This window comes from Eleutherodactylus coqui, chromosome 6, assembly GCF_035609145.1.
Source record: "Eleutherodactylus coqui strain aEleCoq1 chromosome 6, aEleCoq1.hap1, whole genome shotgun sequence".
Taxonomy (NCBI): Eukaryota; Metazoa; Chordata; class Amphibia; order Anura; family Eleutherodactylidae; genus Eleutherodactylus; species Eleutherodactylus coqui.
The window spans coordinates 81,224,815-81,243,417 of NC_089842.1; the positions used below are offsets into that span (position 1 = coordinate 81,224,815).

Below are 18,603 nucleotides of genomic sequence, written 5' to 3' on the forward strand. Positions count from 1 at the left end.
TTACAGTAAGCTCCCGCTACCAGATTATGATGCTCCCGCGTCATACACATGATGTAAGGTTACGTCATGTTGTGTTTAGTACCCCACTGCCATGATGTAATTTTACGTCATGTGGTGTTAAGGGATTAATATTATTTCCGCCAGCGCGCAATGCACCTAATAAATGAAAAGGTGCACGCTTATTCATATATTAAGCACATCTCGGCTGCTCTGTGCATTAACAAAAATGTACACTAGGTCTGATCTGGGGCATATTTCCAGTATAATTTATGCCAGTTTCAAGCATAAATTATGCATAAATGTGATACTCTGTGGTGGTCACGTCCCCTCTTGATAAATTACGACCCCTTTTTGGGAATTTGTGGACAAAGGCACAGACTGCCAAAAATTGCGCAAAAGCAAGACTTCGGGCTTTTACCCACAAGCCTTTTTTTAACGCTGCGATATCGCTGCATTTATTTACTCTAGATGTCAATGGGACTCTCTAATGTTATTGCATCACGCAAAAATTGCAAGTTTGCGCTTCTGCGATTTTTGTGCAATGTGATTTTAACATCAGAAAGTCCCATTGACATTTGCAGTAAAAAAACACAGCAATATTGCAGCGTTAAAAAAACGCAGGTGGGTAAAAGCTAGAGATGAGCGAACGTACTCGGTAAAGCACTACTCGTCCGAGTAATGTGCTTTATCCGAGTACCTCCCCGCTCGTCCTGAAAGATTCTGGGAGCGCCGCGGAGCGGGGAGCGGCGGGGGAGAGCGGGGAGGAACGGTCGCTCATCTCTAGTAAAAGCCCTTACACAAAATTTTGCAACTTTTTAATGCAAGAAAAATGTCCCTTATGGGCTTTGGGGCATGTCCACTAGGTGGGCAACATAATGGTAGAAGTGGAGCAGTCGGGTAAATAATTAGGGAGATATTCTGGGACTGGATGAACACTCTCCACACGGAGCATCTCCACAGCCACACCTGTTAATATAACGAAAGATTTTGGGTTTCGAGCATCTGTCTCTTTGGAAGACCCAGCATGACTGTGCATTACATGGCGGCTAGAGATGAGCGAGCGTACTTGGAAAAGCACTACTCGCTCGAGTAATTTGCTTTATCCGAGTATCGCTGTGCTCGTCCCTGAAGATTCGGGTGCCGCTGCGGCTGACAGGTGAGTCGCAGCGGGGAGCAGGGGAGAGCGGGCGGGAGAGAGGGAGAGAAAGATCTCCCCTCCGTTCCTCCCCGCTCTCCCCTGCAGCTCCCCGCTCCGTGCCGGCACCCCAATCTTCAGGGACGAGCACAGCGATACTCGGATAAAGCAAATTACTCGAGCGAGTAGTGCTTTTCCGAGTACGCTCGCTCATCTCTAATGGCGGCCCATTGTCCACTGGGCAAATTACTAAATATGTTTGTGCCATTTTGGAAAATATTTGAGTCAACCTTTATAAAATGCTGTCCATGGACTGGGCAGGACAGCATAATGACACTAGTAGGATGGACCATGTTGGGTTGCAGTGCCAAATAGCAAATTCAGCTGTATTGCAAAAAACTCATAACTCATATAAAATATGCATTAACATGTGTAAATATACCTTCGGATGAATCGGTCATTTCTGGATTTGTAGATTGGCCTGTAAGAGAATAATGTTTTTGAAAGAACATTCCCATGTTTGCAGTAATTTTCTCATGATGACATATATGTTATTAATTGGTGCACAATTCTACATGGATCTACATGAAAAAAATCCTACAAATAAATAAAGATCTTGTGAAGGCAGTCCCTTTTCTTATGCTCTATTATGGCATATTGTATGTATGTCGCGAGGGTGGGGTAAAGGGTTTCCCACTTGTGTCCCCTCTATAAGCCAAAATGAAGAGATGCTCTCTATGATCAGCTCCCATTCCTGCAGTAATACTTCACTCCCTCTGCAGCAGCTGTAGGTGAAGCAAGTCAAGTTATTACAGTGCGGCGATGACAGATGGAGGTAGCATTTTTTTTTTCAGTTAAAAAAAAACTTTTCTGAACAGCAACCAGATGAAAAATATTTTCCCTCCATATGAACATTGCATAATAACACTTAGCGTTACTTCTCTTAAAGTGACAGTAACCGATTTCTTGTTATAATCCCAAAATGACATTTGTAGCACCTGGTATTTCACAATGGTATTTACATCTTGTGATCTCAATCTGCTGTCAGCGAGGCACAGGATTCTTAGGCCTTCTCTCATTATGCTAGACATTGGTTACACTATCTTTATACTGACCATTTACACTCCAATGTCATTGACATCATTAGCACCAAGGTTACTAGCACAAATCATTACGTTGTGCTGCCTCACACATAGTGCCAACCTGTCACCCCCAGACAGGCACCAAGGCTGTTTTGATGACCTTCTCATGTGCTACTCCCCCACTGTCAATGGTCACTGCCACATTTCTGTGCCCTCTCTGTTACACACTATATCTGCTGATGAACAATACACATTGTTGCTTGCTCTGCCACTGCTGCTCACAGACTGCACAAGACTCTCTAAGTCGCAGGATGGCTGCTGGCCCTTCTCCACGGTGTCACATGAGGTTGCACTGCCAACTAGAGCCCTGTTCTGAAAGTTTCTAGCATATCTCAATTGAGTTCTATTAGCAATAACCTTTGATTGTATTGGAGCTCTATCTTGTGACCATTGTTAATAGTGCAATCTGCAAGATTGTTGCACAGTCCTGGATGCCACAGAGTCAGTGAATGGGACTTTACTCCGGGGCTCAGTACATGGTGGCAGAACTGCTGTAATCTGAAAGAGGGAAGCAGAACATGGCTTTTCCCTCTTACAAAGATAAAGTTCCGGGCTGGTCACAGTGGTTCAAAACCAAAAGTGGTTATCTCTGTTGAGACTGAGTATAATAACATTATTCATTATTAGAGATGAGCGAACGTACTCAGTAAAGGCGATTTCGCAATCGAGCACCGCGATTTTCGAGTACTTCACTACTCGGGTGAAAAGTACTCGGGTGCGCCGGGGGTGAGCGGGTGGTTGCAGAGAGGAGTGGGGGGGAGAGGGAGAGAGAGGGCTCCCCCCTGTTCCCCGCTGCTACCCCCCGCTCCGCCGCGCCCCCCGCCGCCCCCCCGGCGCACCCGAGTACTTTTCACCCGAGTAGTGAAGTACTCGAAACTCGCGGTGCTCAATTGCGAAATCGCCCTTACCGAGTACGTTCGCTCATCTCTATTCATTATGTCTATATTGTACTGTGCAAATAAAAGTGACATATGCTCCCATAACAGAGACAATAGCGCCCCCATAATAGGGACAGCCACAATACTTCTATAACATTGGAAATCCCAGCATCCACCATAATATTTACAGCCACAGTTACAGTGACAATGCCCCATAATAATAATTACAGTGTCCTAAAAAAAGTAAGGTGATCAAGGCTCTTGACAGAGTTGAAACCGGTCCTTGTTTTTCTGTGAATATGCACAATTTTTTAACAATAAAGCAGCAAGTTTCTCACACCAGTGCCTCCCCTTCTATGGAACTTACTTGTGAAAGAAAGCCAAAGTGACTGCAAGGCTGTACAAGCACTTGGAGACGCACCTGCTGCATGGAACCAGGAGCTAGAAGCCGTCTAAGGTGGGATAAAAATCTTTTTTTCTAAAAAAAGTAACAGCAACAGTGTCCCAATAACAGTCATAGTACCCTTACCAAAGTGGGAATCACAGTGCACTCATAACACTGACAGCCACAGTGTCCATATATTAGTAGCACAGTTCCTCAATATCAGTCATATAATCACAGTATTTACATGAGAGATACTTCTCTTAAGAAAGCTACGGCTTAAAGGGAACCTGTCACCAGCAACTCACCCCTACTGGCCAGTAAGAGATAAAACACTGATCACTTCTAATGCCTTCTATTTTCCTAATTTGCCTATATGCCTCAAAAATTAGGTTACAAAGTTATTCCGTGCCATATGCAAATCAACAGAGACGAGTCATCGCTGAGGAGAGTCACACTGATTCAAGTCTTGATGAGCTAGACGGTATTAGTGTATCTTGACGCCACCAGGAAGTCCTGGTGGAGTCAAGAGTGACAGCTAGGTGACGCCCCCCAGTACCTGATAGACTGTAGAGATTGCTCCCCTGCAGGTCCTGCCAGCCCACTTTCAACCACATTTTCGACCTCTAGTTCTGGCTGACGGGCCTGAATAAAGGTCCTCGCTGCTACCGTCACTCTCCCAGGCTCCCCAGATGTGAATTTGCCAATCCCAGTGCACAACCGGCATTCTGCACATCTATGTACAGCGGACATTGCTTGCCCTCCTGTAGCACAGTGATAGAAGGCTGCCGAGAGACTCAGCAGTACGGACATTTCATCCGCAGCTGAATGCTGCTGGCCCACGCACACCTCTCAGAGCTGCTGCATGGTGGAGGAGATGGTGATCGGCGGTGTCCTTGATGGGGTAGCACATGGTGAGCGGCGGTAGCCTGCATTGGGGGAGAACATCTTCAGCCGCGGTCGCCTGCATTCGGATACGACATGGTGAACGGTGCTGGGGTGCCTCAAGCACTGCCGTAGAAGGCACAGTGCAGAGACGATGATCCATTGCAGCGCTGTTGACTGCCGCTGGAGAGAGCCCTTACAGCGCAGGGGGACAGTCACTCAGATCCTCAGGAAGGCAACAGAATCGGGGGGAGTCAGTGGCAGGCAGCAGGGGCTCACAACAATGTATCCTAGGACCTTCCAGGACCTTGTATTCTTGCACCAATCGGGAGCTAGGGGTGTGACAGGGGCGTTCCTTCTGTCAAACCCCTAGCTTTCGGTGGCGTCAAAATACACTAATACCAAGCTAGACATTCTCCCTTTCTCATTTTTTGCATACTTCTTACACAGGAAATCCTCTCTATCAAAAGAAAGGGGTTGCAATTGACTCTTCTTTAGAGGTGTAATGGTGGTGACAGGTTCTCTTTAAGACGTTTTCAAAGGGTAGAAGTTCAAGTGGTGGTCACTGAAAGTTATTACAGTCAAGTTAAAATTTGCTACATCTGTAAGTTTGTGCATAATCACAGTTATTATTTTATTTAGTATAATTTTAGTTCTATTGTGAAATTATCATACAATAACTATTACCAATAGGTGATCAATTTTACATTTAAACATAATGGTATATTGTACTGATCAGTCATTTTCTCCCTAAGGCCTTAGTCAGACGGGCGATTTTTCGCGCGATTTGCGGATCGCATGACGGATGTGCATCCGCAAATCGCGTGACCGGTGCGCGCAAGTCGCCCGCAAATCGCCCGAAAATCTGCTCCTAGCCGCGTTTCATTAGAAACGGGCCGGAGCTGTCCAGCGCATTGCATTCAATGGAGACGGCAATACAGCCGTCTCCATTGAAAGCAATGCGCTGCGGGCGAGCCCGGGATGAATTGTCGGTAAGGGCTTAAATATATAAGCCCTTCCCTGCAATTCATCCTAAAATGTGTTAAAATTAAAAAAAATTGTATACTCACCTTCTGCCGGCAGCCGGAGCTCCGTGCGGCCGTCCTGCAGTGGGTGTGAAGGGGGTGTGAGTCAGACCTGCCCCCTGATTGGCTCAGCACTGAGCCAATCAGAGGCATGCCTCACTCACACCCATTCATGAATTCATGAATGGATGTGAGTCAGACCTGCCCCTGATTGGCTCAGCGCTGAGAGGCAGCAGTCACTCACCCATTCATGAATTCATGAATGGGTGTGTGAGTGAAGCCTGCCTCTGATTGGTCAGGGCTGTGACCAATCAGAGGCAGACCATTCAGCAGGCGGGGATTTTAAAGCCCCGTCGGCTGAATAGTGCCAAGAAGCAGTTCAGGAGAACTGACAGCGGCCGCGGCTGGACTCCGGCTGCAGCGGAAAGGTGAGTATACAATTTTTTTTTATTTTAACACATTTTAGGATGAATTGCAGGGAAGGTTTTATATATTTAACCCCTTCCCGACAATTCACCCCGCGCACGCCGGCAGCCCATTGCTTTCAATGGAGCGGCTGTATTGCCGCTCCATTGAATTCAATGGGCAAACATCGTTCTTCTCTGTCACAGCTGTTACAGCTGTGGCAGAGAAGAATGATTTGTCTTCTATATGTTCTCAATGGGGTCGGCGCTGCTGCCGCCGGCCCCATTGAGCGCATATAGAGAAGAGAACAGGAATCGCAGATCGCACATAGGTGCGATCTGCGATTTTTTGTTCTATAATTTATCGGACAAGCGCATAAAAAGCGCTCATGTGTCCGATACCATTGCAAAGCAATGGTTTTATAAAATCGCCGGACGCATGCGCATACGCAAATCGCGGCTAAAAACGCCCGTCTGACTAAGGCCTTACCGTGCACCTCAGGGGACTATTCAGTGGTGATATGGCAGCTGTTATATACAATAATCATACTTACGTTGTACAGTTACGTTGATACTTGTGAAATTCATCACATATTCATTCAATGCTGAGCAGGTATAGGTACTAGTATGGCTTATTGTCACGTTTCCTAATCTGAGTTCTAGCTCTGTTCCATTCCCATGCTGGAGAACATCATTCTTCCCATCCATCCAGGTTACATTAAGTGTTAGGTTACTTTGTAATAAACATATCAATGTCACTGATGAGCCTTCATCCACTTTTATGGAAGCTGCTTTATCTATGTTTTTTTCTGAAACACAACCTAAACAAGAAATAGGGAGGATTTACTGGCAAGTAAATACTATCAGACCCATGTGGCTGCTACGGAAGCACATGGAGAGCGAGGAACAAGTGCAGGTTGTAGGCCGTACAACTTTAGTAAACATCAAGCGTTGTCTTTATTCCTCTGTGCAACGTTTCGATCTGGGATCAGATCTTTGTCAAGCTTGACAAAGATCTGATCCCAGATCAAAACATTGCACAGAGGAATAAAGACAACGCTTGATTAATCATTGCATCTTTATTGCTGCCACGGCTTACTTTCTACTGGATGATACTTTTGGAGTCTACTGATCCAGACTTCTGCTGTGGCTGGCAGTCCTTTCCTGTGGGTCCCACCTTACTGGTTGTGTGGAGAAGTGCTGCTCCCAAACTACTTTGCATTTAGTAAACATCAAGGTGGAGAATTAACCAAGGATTATAGAAAGGTAATTGGGTGAACAAGACCCAAATCTTCCTATCTCAGTCGTTTAAGGGTGTGGTGCTGTTAACCAACACCAGGAGGTCACCATGATAAGCCCTTGGTATGCTGACCCCCTCCACTCTATGGATGCTCTTTGTGCAGTTATGATAAGGGTATTAATAATCTACAGTATCAGCCTCTAATTGAAAACCTTCTGTAATTTCACCCAAACACTGCAAATGCTTCAGGAGGTAAAAGAGTTTCTTATTTGTTCCTGCAAATAAAGAATATGGAACAATAGGGCACAGCAAGACCTTGGGTTATCACCATCTCTCTTTAACCAGAGTTTATAAGAAGTTTAGTTTTTAGCATGCTTCCCCTCCTCCCCTCGACACGGCGCTGTTGTACCTTCGTGGGCTGGGGCTCACTAGCGGGACCCCTCTTCCCTGCGCTTATCCCATCCAGCCATTAAAAAGATGATTAAAAATAAATATTTTGTGTATATATTTAAATACATAAATAAAGAAATTGCAAGAAAAACATACACAGATAGCTGTTTCAGGGTTTTTTCCCCTCATCAGTATGCAGCAGCTTTCTGGCTTCGTTACTGAGAGGCCGATGACATAGGTTGGGAAGGGTATCGTTTATCCTCAAGGAGACGCCTAAAAGGTGTGTGAGGAGACTTATCAGATCTGGTGGCACCAGAACTCAGACTGAAATTTTGTGTTGTCGCCCCTGTAAGAGATACTAAGACCTAATTGCAAAGTTGCGAGTAGCATATGAGGAGCAGAAATCCACTTTTCGTGTCTCTCCAAGTCCTGTGGGACCACCTCTATGACTGAACGGCTCTATACATGTAGAAGTTAGAGAGATGTGGAAAGCAGATTTCTGCTTCTCACATGCCACTCTTTAATGTTGTAATTGGGTTTTTCTCTTTCTTACAACACAAAACTGAAATCCATGGTCCGGGGCTCCCAGAGCCAGTGCACCATGCCATCATGTAGCGCATTCATGCCTTCCTATTCAAGTACACTACTGTTATTTAAGTATCGGACACCAGTATTAAGATATAGCACTGGATCTGATTTTTTGACTACACCCTTTATATTACTTGCAACAAAGCAAATGTCGGCCAATGCAATGAGGTGCGGAGCGCTTTATTTTTAAAAAAGTGAGTACATAATGAAAAATTATCTTCAAGAACATTCAAAGTTCCTTGAGGCCTGATCCCTGTAATTTGGTTACATCAATCCTTTATTTATGTCACCTGACCTGCTTTCTAGTTAAAGCCCCTAAAAGGAAATATGTCCTACTTTGTGCGAAACCCCACGCAAACTATACACTTATAAGGGAGAGCACGCATGGGACTCTGAAAATAGTCAGATTTTCAGCTGGCACATGAACTTTACATGTGGGCACCTGGGAACCAGGAAGCGGGTAAGTATGAAAAATACAGCCCCGGCTCCGTGTCACCTGCCCTGAGAGCACCATAAGTTCAGCGGCAGCAGAGCTGAGCGCTAAGGCCGTGTTTTGGTCCAACATAAGGTGTTAGTTATGGTTTTCATTAGGACATAATAAGTAAACCTCCAACATTATTATATAGTATAATGAATTATCACAACATACAAGGCAGACAGTAACATGGCAACTATAGCTCTTCATGAAATAAGTATGGCCTTACCATTGATCACCCAAGTGATTGTTATTGCAGGAGGACCTGTAACACAGAATATAGATGATAGTCATTATTATCAAATTGGCATAACAGCGCAGGGACACATTCTGTGCTCTTACTTCAAAGCAAAAATAGGTAGATTTGTCATCTGTCAGAGCCCGGGAGACCTAGTCTCCTACTTCAGCATGCAGATGTTATAGAGAAGGTTCCCATTCTGGTGGACCCAAACCATCCTTGTGGTACAGATAAAGCAAATGTTAACTTGACATTTACTGCATTACGATACCCTAACTACAATGTACTGCAATACTCTAAATCAAGTTATCATGTTGAGTGAGATCAACAGCCAAAGTGATGAACTAAACACTGTGCCAGCTTCAGTATGAAAATAATTGTCTCTGATGAGATTACCCCTTTAATGGAGTCTGGGAAATACAAATAGTAACCCTTATAGAAATTCACTTTGATAGGTGCTGTTGTGTAATGCCTCTTTAATACCCCAGAGAAAATTAAGCAACACATTTACTAATGTTTTTATGCCAATTTCTGGCATAGAAAAGTTGCAAATTTTTGTGTTAGCCCCACTTGCACAAAAGTTTGACAATTTTTTTTCTTCCTGTGCCAGTCCCGCTTTATTTCCGAAAAATGGTTGGGGCTGGTAGGGAAGGGGCACGGCCAGAAACATACATCTGGTTTGGAACCATGCGTACATTTCTGAGAAGGTGCCTGGAGGTGCAGGGAATGTGCTGAATACATGAAGAGGCGTATCGTCTGTGATGCCGGGCTTATAAAATTTCTCGCTAAGTCTCCCCAGGATTTTACTCCTTTGATAGATTAGGGTTCCTAGCTTATGATGCGAATCATCTCAACAGGTGATTTGTCCAAAACAGTCAAATCCCATTTTAGGGTCAAATGCCATTTAAAGTTTCATACTGTGCCATAATAATCCACAGGCATACATACTACAAAAGATGGCCATGCAGCTTCTATGGGGTCACTGGAGAGAGTGACCACAGTTTTAATGGATGGTGAGAACCCCCTACACAGACCGAATCAGAAAAATGAACTTATAGATCATGGAAAGGATTGGGGAGGGAGAGGGACAGCAGGCATTAAAATGGAATGTGTCATCAGAAAACAAACTAAGTCAAGTTTTTAACCCCTTAATGACACGGTCCCTTTTTTTCCCCATTTTCGTTCCCCCCCCCCTTAATAAAATCGTAACTCTTTTATTTATCCATCAACGTTGCTGTATGAGGGCTTGTTTTTTGTGGCATGGGTTGTATTTTTCAATGGTGCTATTTAATGTACCATATAATGTACTGAAAAACTTTTAAAAAATTCTAAGTGGAGTAAAAAAAAAAAAAACGACATTCCGCCATCTTTCAGTGCGTCTTGTTTCTACGGCGCAGAAAAAGTGCAACAAAAACGACATGATAACTTTATTCTATGGTTCAGTACGATTGATACAATACCAAACTTGTAAAGGTTTTTTTTTACTGTACTACTCTTTTTCAAAGACATTTATTTTTTTTTTCAATTATTTTCTGCTGCCATCTTCTGCGTGCAATAACTTTTTTATTTTTCCGTCGACATAGTTAAGCGAGGGCTAATTTTTTGCGGGATGTCCTGTATTTTCTGTAAGTTTCAATTCAGAATACATATGACTTTTTGATCGCTATTTATTGCGTTTTTTCTGGGAGACAGGGTAACTGAAAAAGTGCATTTCTGGTGTTCTTAATTTTTTTCAGACAACGATCATCGTGCGGTGTAAATACTGTGCTACATTGGTAGACTGGACTTTTACGGACGCGGTGATACCATATATGTATTTTTCTTTTATGATTTAGATTTTTTTATTATAGATATGGCAAAAGGGGGTGATTTAAACTTTTATTACTTTTTTTTTTTACAATTAATAAAACTTGTGATGCTTTGATCAATTCTGTAGTATCTGTCTACTCGTCTGTGCAAATGCACGGGGGTAAACGGGGTGGGGTGAGAGATCTCTCTCACTCCCCGCCCACCCCCCGCTCTCCCCCGCCGTTCGCCCCCGCATTTGCTCGGACGAGTAGGCAGATACTTGAGAAGAGCGATGCTCGCTCGAGTATCTGCCTTAACCGAGCATGCTCACTCATCTCTAATTACAACATATCGCATTGTAACAGGCAATCTATCAAGCCATGCCTCTCAGAAGGCCCTCAGCTGCCATGAAACCTGCATGCCCCCGTCCCGTACAGGAACCTGGAACATCAGCCAGGAGATTTAAATGCCGCTGTCAGAATTGATGGCGTCATTTAAAGGGTTAACAGCTCCAATGAACTGTGCAGCTTAATGGAGCTGTTGTGGGCACGTGTCAGCTGTAAGAAACAGCTGACACCCACGTTGTATGGAGGGAGATCACCCTGCAATCTCCCTCTATACACACCCTTAACATGCAGGACGTAACCTTATGTCCTGTGTCGTTAAGGGGTTGAAGAATTTTGGTGATTTTTTTTTTAAATTTTTGATGTCATAATTTATATTTAAAAGAAATCTTAAAATCCTGCAGTTTTCACAGTGACCACTAAGCCAAATAATAGTCGGACACATCCTATTCTGTAGAGAGAACTTTTCAATGGTCATATCATTATCACCGCATGCAGGATTACAGTGAAAGATAACCCCTATATAGATAACACAGAATTCACCTTTTACACTAGTTGATACTCGCAGCTCACCTCCTGCCCATCCCTGCTCAATGATCTCTACACATGTCACAGTGCAATGCCAACATTAGCACACAGCATATCTTTAAATGATGATAACTACAACTCAGGCAAGATGGCCGACTCCAAAGTCATGTACAGACAACAGAATAAAAAAATCTACAATTAGAAAATTAAAATGGGCTAGAAAAATGGAATTTGTTCAATATCTGGTTTAAATTAGCAAAATAAATATGGGTGATATCTTCCTAGTCCAGTTGGTGAGCGGTATGGTAGTTCTAACACCAGAAGGAATCTAACTCTGGTATTTTGCTATGAAGCCCTCTTACTTTTTTACATCTCTGCCTAAAACTGTAACCTCTCACAGTTCTGTAAGAAAACGGAATTTCACTTGTAAAAGTACATCAGCTGGTAAGCAGTCGCCATTAGGCCCAATGTCCATGGGTGGAATTGAATTGTGGGACATTCGTGTAGACAATACACAGTTCCAGCTGCCCATAGAGAAACATGAGCATCCACAGCTGAATTAAAGCATATGGATTTATTTTGCTGATCTTTTGGTCCAGAAATCAAATCGCACAATGCTCAATTTCAGTGCTGATCCCGCACGGATGGCTTCCATTGAAGTTACTGGAAGCTGTCGGATCCATGGCCTGTCCGCAATTGACACTGATGATGGGCCGTGGATACCACGGGAAAGCAGATTTAAAAAAAAAAATCCACTGCACACATCGGCAGTGGAGAAAATAGAAGACCCAGACAGGCCCACAGAAGACCTGGAACGGGTAGGCAGTGTCCTCGGCTGTGGGCAGGGTCATATTCTGCTGCAGGCTCCCGCATGCACAATCCAATCCGCCCGTGGACATGAGGCCTTACTTGATGTGTAAAGTCTCATGTACACCGACATAGTATGGCTTCACATCGTATGCAGCCATCATAGTCCTGCCACACAGGTATATGAGGCTTCTACTGTACATCTGTAGCCGGTGACTGCATACATATAAATCAGATAAAAAAACAAAGTCTATTGGATTCTTAACCCTTTCCAATCCACTGTCTGACCTCTGAAGACATTATGATTTAAGGCTGTACAGCTCCGATGGTGGAAGACGTCCATCGGGGTTCTCTTACTGTATACTGCCAGCTAGAGATGAGCGAGCACCAAAATGCTCGGGTGCTCGTTACTCGAGACGAACTTTTCGCGATGCTCGAGGGTTCGTTTCGAGTAACGAACCCCATTGAAGTCAATGGGCGACCCGAGCATTTTTGTATATCGCCGATGCTCGCTAAGGTTTTCATTTGTGAAAATCTGGGCAATTCAAGAAAGATGGGAACGACACAGCAACGGATAGGGCAGGCGAGGGGCTACATGTTGGGCTGCATCTCAAGTTCACAGGTCCCACTATTAAGCCACAATAGCGGCAAGAGTGGGCCCCCCCCCAACAACTTTTACTTCTGAAAAGCCCTCATTAGCAATGGATACCTTAGCTAAGCACCACACTACCTCCAACAAAGCACAATCACTGCCTGCATGACACTCCGCTGCCACTTCTCCTGGGTTACATGCTGCCCCCCCCCCCCACGACCCAGTGTCCACAGCGCACACCAAACTGTCCCTGCCCAGCCTTCAGCTGCCCTCATGCCACGCCACACTCATGCCTATTTATAAGTGCGTCTGCCAGAGGAACCGCAGGCACACACTGCAGAGGGTTGGCACGGTTAGGCAGCAACCCTCTTTAAAAGGGGCGGGGCGATAGTCCACAATGCTGTACAGAAGCAATGAGAAATCCAATCCTGTGCCACCTCCATCTGGAGCTGCACACGTGGGCATAGCAATGGGGAACCTATGTGCCACACACTATTCATTCTGTCAAGGTGTCTGCATGCCCCAGTCAGACCGCGGTTTTTTATAAATAGTCACAGGCAGGTACAACTCCGCAATGGGAATTCCGTGTGCACCCACAGCATGGGTGGCTCCCTAGAACCCACCCGCTGTACATAAATGTATCCCATTGCAGTGCCCTGGACAGCAGAGCTAACGTCAGATGAAATGCAGGTGGGCTTCGGCCCACACTGCATGCCCCAGTCAGACTGGGGTTCTTTAGAAGTGGACACAGATGCATTTACAACTCCCTGTGGACCCACAGCATGGGTGGCTCCCTGGAACCCACCGGCGGTACATAAAAATATCCCATTGCATTGCCCATCACAGCTGAGGTAGTAATGTCATGTTTAATGCAGGTGGGCTTCGGCCCACACTGCATGCCCCAGTCAGACTGTGGTTCTTTAGAAGTGGACACAGATGCATTTACAACTCCCTGTGGACCCACAGCATGGGTGGGTGCCAGGAAGCCACCGGCTGTACATAACAATATCCCATTGCATTGCCCATCACAGCTGAGGTAGTAATGTCATGTTTAATGCAGGTGGGCTTCGGCCCACACTGCATGCCCCAGTCAGACTGGGGTTCTTTAGAAGTGGAAACAGATGCATTTACAACTCCCTGTGGACCCACAGCATGGGTGGCTCCCTGGAACCCACCGGCGGTACATAAAAATATCCCATTGCATTGCCCATCACAGCTGAGGTCATAAATAATGTCATGTTTAATGCAGGTGGGCTTCGGCCCACACTGCATGCCCCAGTCAGACTGGGGTTCTTTAGAAGTGGACACATGTAGTTACAACTCCCTGTGGACCCACAGCATGGGTGGGTGCCAGGACGCCACCGGCGGTACATAAATATATCCCATTGCAGTGCCCATCACAGCTGATGTTACGTCAGCTGTAATGCAGGTGGGCAAAAAATTAATTGGATTACACTGTAGGCGAGGGCCCACAAAAATTGGTTTTACCAACAGTACTAATGTACCTGAGAAAAATTGCCCATGCCCAACCGAGAGGGCAGGTGAAACCCATTAATCGTTTTGGTTAATGTGGCTTAATTGGTAACTAGGCCTGGAGGCAGCCCAGTTAAAATAAAAATTGGTTGAGGTGAAAGTTTCAACGCTTTAATGAGCATTGAAACGTATAAAAATTGTTTAGAAAAATTATATGACTGAGCCTTGTGGGCCTAAGAAAAATTGTACGTTCGGCGTGATTACGTCAGGTTTCAGGAGGAGGAGCAGGAGGAGGAGGATGAATATTATACACAGATTGATGAAGCGAAAATGTCCCCGTTTTGGATGGTGATAGAGAACGATGCTTCCATCCGCAGGTGCAGCCTACGTATTTCTTAGGTATCGCTGTTGTCCGCTGGTGGAGAAGAGAAGTCTGGGGAAATCCAGGCTTTGTTCATCTTGATGAGTGTAAGCCTGTCGGCACTGTCGGTTGACAGGTGGGTACACTTATCCGTGATGATTCCCCCAGCCACACTAAACACACTCTCTGACAAGACGCTAGCCGCAGGACAAGCAAGCACCTCCAGGGCATACAGCGCGAGTTCAGGCCACGTGTCCAGCCTCAACACCCAGTAGTTGTAGGGGGCAGAGGCGTCACGGAGGACGGTCGTGCAATCGGCTACGTACTCCCTCACCATCCTTTTACAGTGCTCCCGCCAACTCAGCCTTGACTGGGGACCGGTGACACAGTCTTGCTGGGGAGCCATAAAGCTGTCAAAGGCCTTAGAGAGTGTTCCCCTGCCTGCGCTGTACATGCTGCCTGATCGCTGCGCCTCCCCTGCTACCTGGGCCGCGGAAATGCGCCTTCGGCCACTAGCGCTGTCGGATGGGAAGTTTACCATCAGTTTGTCCACCAGCGCCCTGTGGCATAGAATCATTCTCGAACCCCTTTCCTCTTCGGGAATGAGAGTGGAAAGGTTCTCCTTATACCGTTAGTCGAGCAGTGTGTACACCCAGTAATCCGTAGTGGCCAGAATGCGTGTAACGGAAGGGTCACAAGAAAGGCATCCTAACATGAAGTCAGCCATGTGTGCCAGGGTATCTGTACGCAACACATGGCTGTCCTCACTAGGAAGATCACTTTCAGGATCCTCCTCCTCCTCCTCCTCCTCAGGCCATACACGCTGAAAGGATGACAGGCAGGCTGCATCTGTACCCTCAGCAGTGGGCCAAGCTGTCTCTTTCCCCTCCTCCTCATGCTCCTCCCACTCCTCCTCCTCCTCTGGCCATACACGCTGAAAGGATGACAGGCAAGCAGCATCTGTCCCCTCAGCAGTGGGCCAAGCTGTCTCTTCCCCTTCCTCCTCATGCTCCTCCCCCTCCTCCTCAACGCACTGAGATATAGACATGAGGTTGCTCTGACTATCCAGCGACATACTGTCTTCCCCCGCCTCCGTTTCTGATTCCAAAGCATCTGTCTTTATGCTTTGCAGGGAACTTCTCAAGAGGCATAGCAGAGGAATGGTGCCGCTAATGATTGCAGCATCCCCGCTCACCATCTGGGTAGACTCCTCAAAGTTTCCAAGGACCTGGCAGATGGCTGCCAACCAGGCCCACTCTTCTGTAAATAATTGAGGAGGCTGACTCCCACTGCGCCGCGCATGTTGGAGTTGGTATTCCACTATAGCTCTACGCTGCACATAGAGTCTGGCCAACATGTGGAGCGTAGAGTTCCACTGTGTGGGCACGTCGCACAGCAGTTGGTGCACTGGCAGATTAAACCGATGTTGCAGTGTCCGCAGGGTGGCAGCATGCGTGTGGGGTTTGCGGAAATGTGCGCAGAGCTGGCGCACCTTTCCGAGCAGGTATGACAAGTGGGGGTAGCTTTTCAGAAAGCGCTGAACCACCAAATTAAAGACATGGGCCAGGCATGGCACGTGCATGAGACTGCCGAGCTGCAGAGCCGCCACCAGGTTACGGCCGTTGTCACACACGACCATGCCCGGTTGGAGGCTCAGCGGCGCAAGCCAGCGGTCGGTCTGCTCTGTCAGACCCTGCAGCAGTTCGTGGGCCGTGTGGCTCTTCTCTCCTAAGCTGAGTAGTTTCAGCATGGCCTGCTGACGCTTGCCCACCGCTGTGCTGCCACGCCGCGTGACACCGACTGCTGGCGACGTGCTGCTGCTGACACATCTTGATTGCGAGACAGAGGTTGCGTAGGAGGAGGAGGAGGGTGGTTTAGTGGAGGAAGCATACACCCCCGCAGATACCACCACCGAGCTGGGGCACGCAATTCGGGGGGTGGGTAGGACGTGAGCGGTCCCAGGCTCTGACTCTGTCCCAGCCTCCACTAAATTCACCCAATGTGCCGTCAGGGAGATATAGTGGCCCTGCCCGCCTGTGCTTGTCCTTGTGTCTGTTGTTAAGTGGACCTTGGCAGTAACCGCGTTGGTGAGGGCGCGTACAATGTTTCGGGAGACGTGGTCGTGCAGGCCTGGGACGGCACATCGGGAAAAGTAGTGGCGACTGGGAACCGAATAGCGCGGGGCCGCTGCCGCCATCATGCTTTTGAAAGCCTCCGTTTCCACAAGCCTATACGGCAGCATCTCTAGGCTGATGAATTTTGCAATGTGCACGTTTAACGCTTGAGCGTGCGCGTGCGTGGCGTCGTACTTGCGCTTGCGCTCAAACTGTGGCGCTAGCGACGTCTGGACGCTACGCTGAGAGACATTGCTGGATGGGGCCGAGGACAGCGGAGGTGAGGGTGTGGGTGCAGGCCAGGAGATGGTACTGCCTGTGTCCTCAGAGGGGGGTTGGATCTCAGTGGCAGGTTGGGGCACACGGGGAGAGGCAGTGGTGCAAACCGGAGGCGGTGAACGGGCATCGTCCCACCTTGTGGGGTGCTTGGCCATCATATGCCTGCGCATGCTGGTGGTGGTGCCTCCCCAGCTGATCTTGGCGCGACAAAGGTTGCACACCACTGTTCGTCGGTCGTCAGGCGTCTCTGTGAAAAACTGCCACACCGTAGAGCACCTTGACCTCTGCAGGGTGGCATGGCGCGAGGGGGCGCTTTGGGAACCAGCTGGTGGATTTTTCGGTCTGGCCCTGCCTCTACCCCTGGCCAACGCACTGGCTCGGCCTGTGCCCACACCCTGACTTCGGCCTCCGCGTCCTCACCCGCGTCCTATAGGCCTACCCCTACCCCTCAGCATGGTGTATTAGCAGTAGTGCAGAAACAGAACGCTGTAATTAAATGTGCCGCTTATTGGCCTGTGGTTGGAGGCTGACTTCGTTTACGGAACCCCAGGAAATAATTTGGCGCACGCCTGCTGTAACACTTAGCTGGCTGCGTATTTATTTGGAGAACTATTACCCCCAGCACACACGGACCCACAACACTGAGCACAGTGACAGGCAGGCCAAATATATTTTTTGCCCAATATTTTTTTGAAAAGGACCACTGCGTATATTCAATCAATAATTTATGTCTTCTGTCCCTGCCTACACACTTCTGTCCCTGGAGTATTACTGCAGGGCGCAATGCTTTGCACGGCCGATATACCAAAAAAAAAAAAAAGTGCAACACTGCTAAAAGCAGCCTCCACAGTACTGCACACGGTTAGATGTGGTCCTAAGAAGGACCGTTGGGGTTCTTGAAGCCTACAATAACTCCTAACACTCTCCCTGCCTAACCACCACTTCTGTCCCTGGACTATTACTGCAGGGCGCAATGCTCTGCACGGCCGATATACCAAAAAAAAAAAAATGTGCAACACTGCTAAAAGCAGCCTCCACACTACTGCACACGGTTAGATGTGGCCCTAAGAAGGACCGTTGGGGTTCTTGAAGCCTACACTAACTCCTAACTCTCTCCCTATAGCAGCTCCAGCACCAGCAGCACTGTCCCTCAGCTATGTCACAACGCATCTGAGGCGAGCCGCGGGAGGGGCCGATTTTTATACTCGGGTGACACCTGATCTCGCCAGCCACTCACTGCAGGGGGGTGGTATAGGGCTTGAACGTCGCAGGGGGAAGTTGTAATGCCTTCCCTGTCTTTCAATTGGCCAGAAAAGCGCGCTAACGTCTCAGAGATGAAAGTGAAAGTAACCCGAACATCGCGTGGTACTCGTTACGAGTAACGAGCATCTCGAACACGCTAATACTCGAACGAGTATCAAGCTCGGACGAGTACGTTCGCTCATCTCTACTGCCAGCCTCTCTGCTGTCGGAGTCTATCCAATGTGTCATTTCATGCAGTACTGGCTTTAGCCAGTATACAGCGCTCTTGTATA

At 47.2% G+C, this 18,603-nt stretch overlaps 1 protein-coding gene across 1 annotated transcript in view; it reads right to left on the reverse strand.

The window, feature by feature from the left end:
- LOC136632278 (sialic acid-binding Ig-like lectin 13) overlaps positions 1-18,603 on the reverse strand; it is a 122,173-nt gene that overhangs the window by 12,371 nt on the left and 91,199 nt on the right. The window contains exons 6-8 of the mRNA XM_066607054.1: positions 8,774-8,809; positions 6,406-6,672; positions 1,578-1,616 (exon numbers count right to left, since the gene is read on the reverse strand). Of these exons, the coding sequence (XP_066463151.1) occupies positions 1,578-1,616; positions 6,406-6,672; positions 8,774-8,809 (342 nt within the window). The remainder of the gene's footprint in view (positions 1-1,577; positions 1,617-6,405; positions 6,673-8,773; positions 8,810-18,603) is intronic.